This window comes from Zeus faber (assembly GCF_960531495.2).
Source record: "Zeus faber genome assembly, chromosome: 18".
NCBI lineage: Eukaryota > Metazoa > Chordata > Actinopteri > Zeiformes > Zeidae > Zeus > Zeus faber.
Window position 1 is genome coordinate 18,105,672 of NC_137210.1, and position 15,501 is coordinate 18,121,172.

The 15,501-nt window shown below is 43.6% G+C and overlaps 1 protein-coding gene across 1 annotated transcript in view; it reads right to left on the reverse strand.

Annotated features, from left to right (window-relative positions):
• The window catches only part of tanc1b (tetratricopeptide repeat, ankyrin repeat and coiled-coil containing 1b), a 142,004-nt gene that overhangs the window by 36,439 nt on the left and 90,064 nt on the right, over positions 1-15,501 (reverse strand). Inside the window, exon 7 of the mRNA XM_080019347.1 lies at positions 13,439-13,777. Within this exon, the coding sequence (XP_079875473.1) occupies positions 13,439-13,777 (339 nt within the window). The remainder of the gene's footprint in view (positions 1-13,438; positions 13,778-15,501) is intronic.

Here is a 15,501-nt window from a genome sequence, read left to right on the forward strand (position 1 = left end):
TGCTTCCTCGCTTGCACCCATGGAATCTCCAAAAGCTAGACATCACATCTGAACCATCTTAAAATAAATGGGGATAACGCTGAGGAGCCAAATGTGCTGTAATTAAAACACCAGGAAGACCTCTGTCCTCGTTAGTGCAACAAAGGAAAGCTTAAAAGGTATTTGTGAGTCAGAGTTGCCCGGGTGGTGAAAACAGCGCACAGTGATTTGCTATTCTTTCAGCATGGTCAGTAACGATTCTTCCTGTTGCATTAATATGCCACTCCACAAACAACAACAAAAAAAAGACAGTTTTTTAAGTCACACACACACACACACACTTTCTTTCACGGCTAAAAACCTATCCCCAGGGTGCTACCACCCAGCTCCCCTCCCTCCTTGTCTTCTGCTTCCTTCTGTTGCCCCGGTCTCAGTCCAACCCTTCCCATTCTTGCAGATCACCTTCGCACATCGTCCACGAACGTGACACCTTGAAGCCTGTGTGCTGGCAGTGACTTTGAAGCTCTTCACTGGTGTCAGGCTGTATTCTGATGAAAATAAGGCTCCTTTTTCTCCCTCTGGCAGGGCTGCCCTTTGAATCCCACTGTTCTCTGTCTCCTGTGATATAGAAATATGGGGGGGGGGGGGGCAAGCTCCTATGCTTTGAGTGTTGCCTCCTTTGCCTGAATGTTCGATTTGCTGCATGCACATCCCCCAATTTTCTCCCCTCCCACCCTTTACCTGCATTGCACCGCTGTAGCCTGCTCCTCTTTCCCTGCCTGAACTTTAGTCCTTGTTTTGCAGTCATACACTCAGGAAGCTTGTGTGGTTGTTGAAGCAGTGATTATCTTCGTCACTCCTTCTGCAGCCAAAGAATAGTCGTGCGGATTTACCCTGTAACAGCAGTGATTGTGGACCGTGCGGTGCTTTACATACAATCGGGCTGGGTCAAAAACAACAAAACATCTATACTGCAAATTGAATCAATTCGGTTGTTTCCATTTCTGAATGGAAACTGTAATACTGATACTTTGAATTGAAGATATGTAACCAACCCATTCCCCACTTAAATGAAATGCGTCTCAGCGTCAAGCATATCATCGGGCATCAGCATTCTCCGTCTCCGTCTCGTTCCCGCAGTCTGTCAGTATTCACTACACTAGCCTTCGCAATGGCCACGCCCCCTGACAGTGAAATAACACGGGTCCTCGCTTATCGACCAATACGCTTTATGACCTGGTCGTAGGAACGGAACTCGGTCGTTAAGTGAGGAGCACCTGGACTCAGAAAGGTTTGAATCTCATTGTATGGCACATGCAAACACTCCCTTTACAAAGCAAAGAGCACATAATGACTGGATTCTGCGCAAATAAAGTATACGCTGCTTTTCTGGCGACTACGAACATTTGAAAAGCACCGTACAATCAATACCTCTCGTGCACCCACCCACACAGACATTCACGCACAGACTGTGAAGTCAGCCACTCAGAGTGACAAGCAGCTCGCCGGGAGCATCGATAGGACTTCATTGAATTCAACGTTGAAGCCGGTGTCTTCTTTATGAGGTTTCTAAAATATATTTTCAACTAGTAGTAGGTATCGTAACGTTAACCAACGTATTTCTTTAACATGTTTTTTGCGAGTTAGCAGGTACGCATTGCATCATGCTCGTGTTTAGCATGCACAATACATTTCTTTGTTGTCTGTCCTGTTTCTTGTAAACATGTTTCCTGTTTGTGCGCTGTGATTTTTTTTATATGGCCTGCCGAATTAAAGAGAGGACCGTGACTGAAGCCCTCTGGACTTCTTTCCTCTCCTGCACAATTAATGTTGTTTAATGTTGTTGTATATTTTATTTCATAAGATATTTTACACGCAAGAAATATGAGAAACAATCATTAGTGATAACTTACAGTGTTTCAATAATCAAAACCCCAGCGATATCTGGTCTCATGTCACAATATCAATAGAATATGAATATATCGGCCAGCTCTAAAATAAACGAAAGACAACAAGGTTGTCTTGCGCAAGGATACTTTTTGCAAGAAGCAGTGTAGGGATCGAACAAGACTACCTGCTCAGCCTTCAGAGCTGCTGTCATCCCCTTGACACCAACTTTGTCTTGTAAAGCTGTAGACCGTTTTAATAAGGCCTTTCTATCCTTTGAAATCCTTTCTGACTGCATTGTGTGCTAAGCAATGGCGGGCTTAATTTCCCTTTGTTCGCACCTTTTGCTTGTTCCACATCTAATCCCTTTTGACCTGCTAATGCCTTGGACAGACTACACGACTTTCAAAGTCGCCACATCTCTGTACTGTTCACACTGCACAACTTTCTGTCTTGTGATCGGGAATCTTGAAGTCCTTGTGGTTTAACACAACGTGACTGATCGGCGACAGGGGGTCACACATTAAAGATATTTCACCAGGAGGAATCCCCTACAAGTCTGTTGGGTCTCCAAACTACATTTTGTCACAAAAACACATGCGAGAAGTGACAACGGAAATTACGCAATACCATGCGCCTGATAAGATTATGTGATGCGTGCGTGAGAGGTAAGCACAATTCAAGTGGTTTGCGTGCATAGTTGGCGTTTCTACGGAACATGGAAAGTCCTCTGGCTTTCAGAACCAAACTGTTTGTACACAATTCGGAAAGAGTGCAAAGTCTCTTAAGTCTCTTCTTATAGAGGCATTTAGAGCATGCACTGTGCATAAGCTGCATATTCTTTTCGCTAAAAGGTAAAATAACATTAATGGGTGAGTGCACACTCAAGAAAGCTTGATAAATTATCTGCGGGCACAAAAACAGACTTGCGCAAAAACTACCAAGCTCTTTCTAAGAGCCACCAAATCAACTAGCAGATCCTATAAGTCCTGGAAGTTGCGAGGTGGGGCCCCCATGGATCGGGCTTGTTGTTCCAGCACATCCCACAGATCACCCTAACCCCGGCCATCCACATGATGTAGAAGAAAACTGGTCTCATTCATCAGACCAGGCCGACTTCTTCCATTGCTCCAGGGTCCAGTCGTAGCGCTCACCTGCCCATTGTAGGCAGATAATGTCATGTTAGTTATTATATATATATATATATATATATATATATATATATATATATATATATATATATATATATATTTATATATATATATATTAATAACTAACATGACATTATCTGCCTCATGACTTTATAAGTCTCTGTTTGTCCACCAAGTCCAGGCCTTCCCTGGCTACAACCTGAGAGCCAGTGTCGTCATACTGTAGTTATATTCTAACCTTTCAGGTGGGACACTGCAGGGCATTGCGGAATACTTAGCGGCTTCAAAGCAAGTTTTTTTTCCCCCAGAGGAAATGTATAAACAACTTGAACCATAAGCCAGGTTATGCCTCTGCACACACACTATTCCACTTTTTAGGACCATGAATTAGAGACCTTAGACAATTAAACTGACATACAGTCTAGATGGCAAGGCAACAAACATCAAAGCCATATTAAAGCAACACAGAAGACAAAAGCAGTAGGTCTAATTATTTTTAAATTTACTGTACATGGAACAATACTGAGCGATTCCTACCATCATCGTCATTGACAGTTGCCTAGCTATTGAATATACTAGTTATTGCATAATTTTCATTGGCAGGGTACTGTCAGTCAATTTAAGCCAGATGGCTCAGTCAAAGCAGATAGCAGATCGCTAGCACATTGTGCCTCTGAGACCGAGCGCTTGGCTGGATCTTGGCAAGTTCTGTTCATTCAAGGAGCGGCACTGTGCTGATGTGAGACAGCTCTTTAAAAATTGTAGTGAATTGATCACTGTAGGATCTTTATCTTACTCCTGCTGTGACCTTCAGGCCGTGACACTTTCCAGAGAATGGCCATTTCAGCTACATCAATGTGACCTTTTCAGAGAGCCAGAGGCTGTAAAGTTGTATTGCTGTCAATCAGAATGTCTATACTGTCTCCAGACTGAGTGGGCCAAATACTACACACAATTGAAGGCAGAGGAGACCAAATGGATTCCATTGGCCCCTCAGGACAAAACACTGAAAATCTGAAAGCTTGCTTCCAAATGGCAAGTTTACACAAACCAGAAATTACAGCAGACTGCCGTTCCCCTGAAAAGGTACCAGACAAAGTGTGAGCTTACACTGTACATTACATTACATTTAGTCATTTAGCAGACGCTTTTATCCAAAGCGACTTACAATTGTTCAAACACTGACGGACGCAGCCATCAGGAGCAATTAGGGGTTAAGTGTCTTGCTCAAGGACACTACAGCATGCTAGCAGGAGGAGCCTGGGATCGAACCAGCGACCTTTAGATCACTAGACCACCAGCTCTACCGCCTGAGCTACCATCACTGTACATGATAAAAGTCAGTCATGTCATGATTCCCCACTTCAATGCTGAACCAGACTTTCTGAGATGTGATTGGAATCGTTTCAAACAATCACCGTCTGACCGAAGCAAACCTGTGAAACATGTGGGGATTGCTCTCACATGGATCAGGTGGGGAGGACTTCAGTTCTTCTAACCACACATAGTTGTGAGCACAACCAAAGCCTCCCTTTGTAGTCGCTCTTCAAGCATCGCAAAGAAGCAACAGTTCTGAAATTGCAGTATGACTATAAATAATCAATACATACAATACAGCATAAGTGCCCTCTTATGCTGTAGTGTCTTCCAAGGAAAAAGAAGATTCCTGTTAAGTACAATAAAACACTGACGCACACCAGCACTCTGAACACTGATCAATCTCACTGCAGCACCAGCTCTAAGCCACAATGACCCGAGTGCAGTGTCCCTGTCTGAAAGACCTCACCACAAGCAGTGAGGATTTCAAAACAAGGCATTTCCAGTGGCCAGGCTTATTATGGCCTTTCGACTCCATAAGCCTTTGAAAAAATAGGGAGAATAATAGGGAGAATAATAGGGAGAATAATAAAAAGGGAGAAAGGAAAGTAAGTCCACTACATAAAAATAAAATTCATACATTCAACGTGCCACAAAGAGTAAGGGTTGCAAAGAAATGTATGATTCATTTGGCCAAAGATGCCTGATATCTGCCCCACAATGTGGGCGAAAACCCAGCTCAAAATAATGAACAGGTGTTGTTGTGAAGCTCAAAATATATGGGCGGCGTTATTTCATTTTTACTTATTGACAAATTGAGAACAAAAGTCAGAGAAACATTGACTTTAATGCCCTTGCTTTTCAAAATGGATTATATTTAAAAATGAGCTGCATATAACGATTTTAGTTTCCAAATGAAATATTTGGCTGTCTTAGTGAGAGCTTACTAGTGTAGGATGGTGTTTGATAATAGTTTGCATTGTAGGCATCGGCCCTTTTTGATTGCTATGCTGGCATGAAGGAAAATATGAAATGACTCCAGCCCTATACTACACCAGAACTAACATTGAGCCACCATTTATTCGCTGTTGGGCAGCCCAGTGTTCTGTCTTGCTTCAACGCCTCATTTTGTATTCATTTCACGGCAGACACCACTTTATATGCAGTAATAACATTTACATATTTGGTATCGCTATCTGTTCCTGGGCTGTCAAACTACATTTCTGTTTGATGTGTCAAGACAGAAGGATAAGCTGTTCGTACTGACACAGTGCTCCTTTTAGGGGCTCTGGTCAAAATTTGGATACGTAAGAGAAAAGATCTCAAATAGTTAAAGTCACGCAGACTATTTGTTGAACGTTTTAGTGCATATTTTCCGTACGAGTGATTTATTAACATAGATTCCTGAATATTTGAATATTGATGGTGATACACATAGCTGGACATTTGCGGTTTTTAAACCTTGTGTTTCCTCAAATTGGGCCCTCAATGTTGTGTCCGTTCCCTACCCCTTGCAGTGGGTGTTTCAGTTTGCATTGTATTTTAGTCTGAACTATGTTTTTTTTAGACCGTTTGCTAAAGCAGTGGAAGTTAAGGCTATTTGGCTGAACGCTAAAGAGGCCAGATGAATATATGAGCTAATATTAAGCTGGTAACAGTAGGCTGTAAGGACAGGCAAAGCACTCTGGGTGGGTTGAGTGCATTTGGGTATCTGAGGAGGTAAAACTTAGGAGAAATTGCTGTGAGAACACAAGTTGAAAATAAATTTCCCTTTTAGAGGTGTTCGGAAGTACCCGCTTGATTATTGACAGTGTGACTGCAATGGTTCAACTCCAGTGCTCACTTGGCTATGGTTCGGCACTGTAGCTGTAACAATGTGCCTTCCGAGCGAGACCAGTATTTGATGGGAATACTTTACTGACGAGGCAAAAAATACCATAAGAAAAGTAAGCAAGAGGCCTCCAGCATTTCAACTTCTAACTCATCTCCACTCACAGACTTGTTCCTACTGCTCGCCACTTGCAGTTTGGTGTTAAATGGACCACTCTGTACTGCCAATAGTGTCGCGTCATGCCAACTTTGCAATGCTACGTTTGCAGCTGATTCTGTGGCATCAACCATTTGCTATGGATAATGTGGTCCACACCACACACTCCTACCGAGTAATAATACAATTACACACAACCAGGAGATTCTCAATTTAGTTCTGTTCTCTGTGACAGGTGGTGTGTGTGCCGACATCTGTGCAAGTCGCTACTGCAGATCCAGGTTTTACGCAGGAGCCCGGTCACGTTGTATGATAATCAAGTCGCTGTGTGTGCATTACAGAGAGAGAGAGAGAGAGAGAGAGAGAGAGAGAGAGAGAGAGAGAGAGAGAGAGAGAGAGAGAGAGAGAGAGAGAGAGAGAGAGAGAGAGAGAGAGAGAGAGAGAGAGAGAGAGAGAGAGAGAGAGAGAGAGAGAGAGACATACATGCATTTGTGCAAATCTTTAATTTTTTCCCCAAGAACATTTTTTTAGATGCACATATGATTTGGAGTAAATAGTGTTTGCAAATTAAATGTTCACTATTTTTGGCCTGCTCAGGTGTGTGTTGAGTGGGATTTGTTGGATAAGATGATGCAATGTGGAAGAAGATCATGTAAGTATTAGAAGATATCTAATTTTCCTATTTGATGTTTTCATTTTGATGTTAAGGATTACTTTCTATTTGAATTCCAAGATATTTAAAAAAAGACAATTTTAAGCTACTCCATAGAAGAAAAAAAAAAAAATCATTGCATCTTTCATCTATTTATTCCAAGGTCTGGCATCCTTTGACTTCAAGTAAACATCAAAAATATCAATTTTTAACACCACGCACCCAAAATATTAACCAAGGTATCAAGGCTGGGATGATATGTCCTTGAGCATCAAAAGTGGCCATCATATTTTCTCATCAAAAAATCTGCGAGCTGGACTCACCCTTCACAGGGCTCGGCACAGCATGTGAAGACTCTCCAATCAATGACAGCGTGACATCCAAAACTCCGACATCAATCAGCGGAGGTTTCATTAGGCCGGCTCCCAGACGCAGCCTGGCTTTACGAACTTCCTCCCAGCTACCCCACTCCCACCACAACCACCCCTCCTCGCCTCACCCCCAGGGCTCTGGCCATAACACTCCCAATTCGGCCGCATTTATCCTGACCCAGTTTCCTACTCTCCCAGTACCTCTGCCTCACCTTTCTCCCTGGTACCACTCCATCAAACCCGTTCTGTCTGCTCTGATGGACCGGGTCAGGACGGGTGAGGGAAGTCACATGATGGCAGGAGCGTAGCGTCCCACATGAAAGCTAGTTCAGGCTCATCGGGACATTGGCCGGTTGGAGTAGATTTAGTACTAGATAAGGGGGGGAGGGGGACGTTTGTTCCTCAGAATTTCTCTATAGATTATCACGAATTAAGAAAGGCGCGGCATGAGCTAAAAAGGCTTTGGTGAAATTAAACAATGGACATTGTTTAATATCCACCCACCAGTAAACAAACTGAAATAAAAAGAAATGTGCAACAATGTTCTCAATATAAAACTGATAGTTTTATCACAGGCATTTCTTTGCTTATGTCTATATATGGCTACAATCTGGAAGAATTTATTATGATAGTAATCACTGACTCATTTTGCATCTAACATCTCATGTCAGTACTATGAAAACAGAGGAACAAACAGCAAAAACCGAAACAGTATCAGCACAATTATTTGAGAAATGAATGCCTTATCAGTAGAATAGCAAGCACTGCCATTATTATTAATCACATTATGCTTGAATAAGACTTATCCCTAATTAAAACTGTTGAGTTCAAGAGCTACGTCTTGAATGCCACCGCTGGTTCCTATGCTCTCTGATACTCTTTGGCCTATTCAATGGAATTCCAGCACTTTGATAATGTGTTGTGCACTAGTATTTTTCAAATCCTTGGTTGGAGTACGGTTTCATTCGATACTAAATTTTAGTACTTGATCTTGTAGTCTTTCACAACTGAGCAGCTGGTGGTGCAACCCCTTGCAACTCCCGATTTCCGCAGAGTCTGTTAACTTTAGACAGGAAGGTGGAAAAACGCAAACCAGACAGATCCCGGCTCTAAAGGAGGACATCAGGAGGTTTTCTGAGGATCTTCAGTTGAAAGAAACCATTCATTGGTTTGATAGGGACAGCATTTGCCCAGGCGTAGCAACTTTCAGCGTTACATCCTTCCACAGCTGATCCCACTATTCTCTGAGAACCGTCAGAGCATCCCTGTCCTGCCTGCTGCCCCCCTCCCAGTCTTGCAGTTATTGCAGTTGGACCGAGGTAGCGGCCAGGGGCCCAAAAGGGAGAGAGAAAAGTTGCTGCGATGTCTCCACTCTTCCACTAAAGCTGACAGCTTGGCACGGCTTCAAATTGATCCAGTTCCCTTGAGCTATAATTTCATTTAAGATTGGATGTGGATTGCTACAATGTTACTCGATATGTCGTACTTCCGCAACTTTAAGATATCTATCACGAATCGTGGAAATGTCAAAAAAATATATCTACGTTATTTTGTTCATATCATGCCGACTGTAAAATATAAACCAAAAATAAAACTGCCTCTTGATTTCACACTGATACCATATCACTAAACAATGATTAATGATATTAAATAATCGCCAAGCTCCAATGTGTGCGTCCATTTTAATGCCTACTTATTTTAGTGATTCCCTTCAAATGTGGTCGGTCACAGCAGAGTGTTTGGGCTGAAAATGAAGTTGTCTTTGCACGTCCTTGTTGTCCTCTCCCAGAGCATCCTCACTCAGCGTAAAATCTGAGGTGTGAACCTTGCAGGTCCCCAGAGGGCAACGCTGCACAACATCAGCCCATATAAACACACACATGCACATCAAAACACACACAGGCATGCATGCAGACACACACACACTCTTAAAAATGCACACAAACACACTCGAAGCAAACACTTTTTCTCACAACCTTATGTTAAGTGTGTATACTTCAAGCTAATGCAGAAAAATGTATCAGCAGAGTCAAAAAACAGACAAACAAACTAACCCTTTCAAGATTTTTGACATAGCTTTTCTAAAGTCTTGAGATACAATTGGTTCTGGGCCGGTCATGAAATTTCTGCTGCCGATCGATCGTCGCCCAATAATCGATCGGCATTATCGTCTCGTCTTGGGTGGGGTTGTTTCGTTCACGAAAAGGCAGCATAAGTAGACACAACACACAACAAAGATTTCACATTTTCAACTGTTTTGGAATAACTCAAATAAATGGGGTTTTTTTTTTTGTTTTTTTTACACAAATAAAACTGACCCACATTGCCTGTCCAGGGCATCTTTCAGACTGCGGCGGTTGAATTAAGTCAAATACAATACAACAGGCTTTTCTAACATTCTCAGATATGAAATGTGAATCAATACAACATTTAAGTATGGTAGTGTTGAATAAAACAAAATAGACCAGCACTGCCTGAAGGGATTAGGCCAAAAGGCGCTTTTCTGGGACACTCCCTGTTTATTCAACTTGTCCCTGTTAAATAAACAAACAAGCAAACAAAAAAAACAATAAAAGAACAAGTCTGGCCTCTTGGATTTTCGGTTGACGAGCATGTTCAGCTTCTCCAGGCAAAAAATGGGACTATGTTTCCAGTGGTGTTAAAAACCTTTATTATTATACATATGATTATTATTATTATTATTATTATTATTATTATTATTAGTAGTAGTAGTAGGAGTAGGAGTAGATTTTATTATTTTTAATCTCCTTGGTGTTTTTTGGACTAAAAGTGTCTGGAACATGGCAACCTCAGTACGCACAGACATGGTTGAGGTCTTGTTAGGTCTCGGCATATTTCAGACGTCTTGCCGTTCGAGTTTGATCAATATCGATGTATATTTGGAGAAAAAAATTGTGAAAAACTACTGTAATTTTACCCGGAAGTAGAAGAACATTGACGCGACTTGAGTAGTTTGAGGAGAGGGGCACTTTATGACATCATCTGAAGTTATACAAGTCCAAACTTGGTCTCTAGGAAGTCATTCGCAACCAGCTACTTGCGCCTTGTGGACTCCATAGCGTTTGCTCCACGTAGACGGACAACTTGACGGATGTTGCGTTTAAAGGAAACTTGGAGAATTGTAACTCGTGCTGCATTTTACAAAACCCCGAAAACTATAATTGGTCACAGAAGGTATTTTCCCACCGCAGGAAGTTCTAAGAACCTTTGGAGGAACTGTCCCCCTCCTTTGTGTCTGCACTGCATGATCCAGGAATGATCGTAATTGTTAAAACACCGCTCTTGGGGGGACATTCAATGACAAGTGCACGGTGATTGGTCCAGACATAAGTCCACGGTGACATTAAACATTAAATCCAAGTCAAAAAATAGTGTCTCTCCGCCCCGACCTCAGAGCGACCCTCGATAACGACAGGGTTTCTTTCCTCAGGGCGACCCGACCCCACTGAAATAAGGAGTGGACAGAACATCCATCCTTAGAGGTTAGTCACACTAATGTTAAAGAAAAGATTTTAAAAAATCACCTTGAAAAGAGTTATGTAACGAGTGAAAAAAAACAAAAAAACCTAAACCCCGTTCAATGTTAACTCAGAAAATTGTAACTCGTTCTGCGTTTCACAGAACCCGGAAAACTGTAATACGTACCTAACATGACTAAACTGGACCCTGTGAATTGCTGCCTGCCGTGTTATTTATTAGTTATTGTCCTATATTGTTGTACCCTATTGTTATTGTACGGATCTCCTTGGCATTTTTCGGGCTAAAAGTATCTGGAACACGACAACCACTGCACCCACGAACACAGTTGAGATTTTGTGAGAACCGGGACGTCGCACACCTCTTGTTGTTCACGTTTCATCCATATCGCTCCACATACAGAGCAGGAATTTGTGAAAAACCCGATGTAAACGGAAAACTTCCGGTCGGTGGTGGAGCGGGATGAGTCTGTGGAGTAAGATGCTTTGTGACATCATCATCCAATTGTGTTAAATGTGTTATTCGTTATAATAACCCACCCGAAAACTTGGACACGAAAAAATATGATCCACAGAAAGGCATCTCCACACCGAGTTGAATCCTCCCCAACTGTGCGAGTTCATGATGCGTTTCATGTACTCGGAATGCATCGGAAAACTAGTACCTGGAAAATTTGAATTAATCACATAAAGGCGTCAACAAGTCTTTACGTCACTATGTCATTGTTGTCCCAAACGGCATCAAACGGTCACACTTGCTTAACTATGTCATTATTGCCCCACATGGCACGAAACAATCCCTTGCCCATCACTGAGCGTGCAGCTCTATTTCCACACACAACACGGTGAGTTATAACAAGGACAAATTCTGGTTTAGAGGCAAACGTGGACGATTGTTTAGAAGACATTCCATCCCCATGCAGCTTCCTGCAGCTAAAGGTAGTGGGCATAAAATGAAAGGGAGAAGGCCTTAATTAGGCACGAATCCTTCGGTAATAAGTCAAATTCCAAACTAATATTAATGTACAAAAAAATCTTGTCTGTATTACATTACAGGAAATAAATCTATTTAACTGTGTTCCTGAATTGTAGGATGTTACCACGAGAAGTGCAATAAAGTACAAAATGAAAGTAATACGCAATTATGTTAATAAAGTAAATATCTTGTAAAATCACCAAGTTAACGGCAAGATATGGTATACAGTATATTGTGGTAGGAGGTATATATTTGTCAATGTCACCCAGCCCTATGATACAGTGAACAGTGATACAGAATGTGTCACCACTACACAGCGATACACAGCCGTATTGTTCTGCAACACACACAATATGCATGCCAGGATTCTTCACAACAGCAAGAAATAGAATTGCAGTTCACTGCTCAAGGCCTACATCCAGGGGGTTTGCGTTTTAGTAGAAGATGCTGAGCCGTAGGGTCCGTGGGGACTCCAGAAAGGAAGACCAAGGTCAAGCGCAGCAGCAGCAGAGAGAAACCGAAAGGTGCAAAAAAAAAAAAAAAAAAAGGGGGGGGGGGAGGTGTCCAGAAGGAGAAAGGGAATGGAGAGGGGATAGAAAGAGGTGGAGGGTCCCAAACGCAGTGACAGCTGGGAGGCTATGGAGGACTGAAGGAGCAGGAATGCAGAACGGATCAGTCAGACAGCGGCTTGTCCTCTAGTCTGACATGACAGCGCCAAGTCACAACACGCAACAGCTGCCTAATCCACCTCCCAAATACCCCAGGAACCGTTGGAAAACACAGCAACTCCCAACTCCCATTCCCTCTCCACCTGACTCCTGCCCTCCGTGGTGAGCCTCAGCGCGTCTGCTGAACAGGCACTTCACGGACGTGTCCGCCCGTGCCTTCAACCTCTCCATCTTCCTCATGCATTTGCTCAAGCGGGAAATGAGAGGAAGCACCGCTCGTAAGCCCCAGTCACAGACCGCATTGTGACAGAGTGGCAACACGCTCCCGCATGCACGTTCCAGTTAGGCAGACTCAAACTCAGCCCCAAAAAGAAATGTTCACCGGTCCATGAGAAGTGAGGATAAGTGACATTGATATAGGCATACATGGGGCTTTGCAATATCAACAAAGTCAAATATCCCAATATTTGTTGACGCATATCTCGATGTCAATAACTTCATATTTTGTGGGTGACTATTGGTGCTTTCAAAATATTTGAGAAAAAGTCAGTAATATGGATATTTTGACCAAGATGGCAGAGGCATGGATTAGAACAGCTGGAAAAGTCGTTCCCACAATCGGTCAGTATTCACTCCACTAGCGTTTGCAATGGCCACGCCCCCTTACCGTGAAATAACGTGGGTCCTCGGTGATCGATCAATTCACTTAACGACCTGGTCGTGGGAACGGAACTCGGTCATTAAGTGAGGAGAACCTGGATTGCGATACTACAATAACCAAAATCCCATTAGACTTCTCACACCAGAGTCTCACAGCAAAAATCTGTGGCCCTATTTAGGCGCGTTTCCTAAATTCACACTTAGAATCCATCCATCATATCACCCCTCTAGTAATGCCATACAGACTCCAAACCTGGTGTCAGGCGCTATACCCGAGTCCAACAGGGTCTTACCTGCAACAGAGTTGGGCCTTGGCATCATGAGGGAGGAGCAGGTGTGCGCTGGGTAGGGAACTGGGCCTTCGGGTGCATGGCTCGGAGGGAGTGTCACTCCAGAGGCTGCCAGCCCTGCCGACGTGCTGGGCTGCTGCTGCAGATGGTCCATCCTGGACGGGGTGTCGGCCGGGCTGGCGCCGGCGCTGCCGGAGTCTTCCTCGGCCACGGGAGAACAGGTCTCGGCCCGGACACATGGTGCCAGGCCGTGGCGCCCGCTGCCCCTCAGGCTGCCATCTTTACTCCACTCCAGACTGGAGCCGCTGCGGTCGTCATTTTCTGAAGAACTAGTGATGGTGGCTGAGGTGAGGGACAAGAAAAGAGACGGCGAGTGAGAAAGCTGGGAGGATTATAAAACAGCCAGTCGAAAGAGGTAGAATGAAGACGTATGAGGAAGCAAAATGAGTCTTGATATTATTCCGACATGAAATGGGCTCCATCGTTGTCTCTGTGCAACTGTGGTGCAGCGAATGATGAACCTTAATGTCCCAACTCCCTCTTTTTTATTTTATTTTTTTCCGCGATCTTATCAGCACTCTTATATTTACAACAACAATTTGCTCACAGTAATGAAAACCAGCCAGTTGTGATAGAGTAGATTTATGGCGTTCATTTCCTACGACCAGCATCCTCTTATCGGGTCTTTTGCTCTTGTCAGGCCTCCTCAGCTGAAGGATTTAACGTTGCACAGAAAAAAAGTATAATACATCTGTGATGTAACCAAACAGCCCTTCTCAATCAAATGAATATGCATGCAGTTAATGAACGCTGCATCACAGAGCCGGGTAAAAATATATGTGTGTACTCACACAGTAATTTATGTATTTGCGGTAACACAAATTTGTTTTAACGCTACTTATTCACACACACACACACACACACACACACACACACACACACACACACACACACAGTGTGAATCTTCACTGGCCTCACGATTTGATTACGATTCACCTGTCAACGATTCTCGATACATCTCGATGCTTCTCGATGCATCGCATTCCCAATTTTCTGTATGGGCACCAAGGCCTGCGCCAGGGTGAGGTTGAATATGATGGTGAACACTGGGGAAGCGGGTCGGCACAGGTCTTCAGAACATGTCCGGGGATGCCGTCCACACCTTCCACTTTCCCGGTGTTCACCTGCCTCAGAGCCCTCCTCACCCCGAGCTCTGAGACGCTGAGCGTGCGCTCACCTCCGGCGGCGGAACTTGGTTCTGTTGTGCTAACCAGGGGGCTAATGCGAAAGCATCAGCATTCACCCTGGTGGTAGCTCTGCCTCTGTATTCTGTAATAGTCTGTAATCCCTGCCACATGTGTCCAGTGTCACATGTGTACAGCTGGAACTGAGACTCCACTCTTTCCCTGTACCGACGCTTTGCCTCTTTCACAGCCCTCCTCAGTTGGTAAGACGCCGCTTTGTAATCGTCCGTGTTCCGCGACAAGAGCCACGACGCGGCGTAAGCGGCGGTGCGTGCGGTATGGATTGGTCAACCCACGCTGTCGCACCGTAACCATGGAAGCCACATCTGCTACTAGCTTAGCAATGATGTTCGTCGCCACCAAGTTCGACACCAAACTCTCTGACATCATCGGGGGTGGAGTGAAACACGGCCCAGTTGACATCACCCAGTGTGTCCTGCATCGTGGCTTCTGATTGGCCAGTCTGGAACCTGATCTCCCTCATCACCGGAGCTTAGCGAACATGATGGAGATAATTCAATTTTTTGTAGGCTTTTATTTTAATCACAATAAAATCTGTTAATTTGAAATTAATGGTAGTGGGTTTTTTTTGTTTTGTTTTCCATGTAAGCCTAATTATATTTCTAATCTCCTAATTATATCTGCATCAATGCAGAATCGTCGACGCCTGTATCGCAACGCATCTTAAAATCGAGAAATTTCCACATCCCGAGTTCTGACACCTTTCTATCACAGCCAGCATGAACCTTCTCCGCAATTTGTGCTACAGTAGCTCTTCTGTGGGATCAGACCAGACGGGATGGACTCAGCTCCCCACACGCA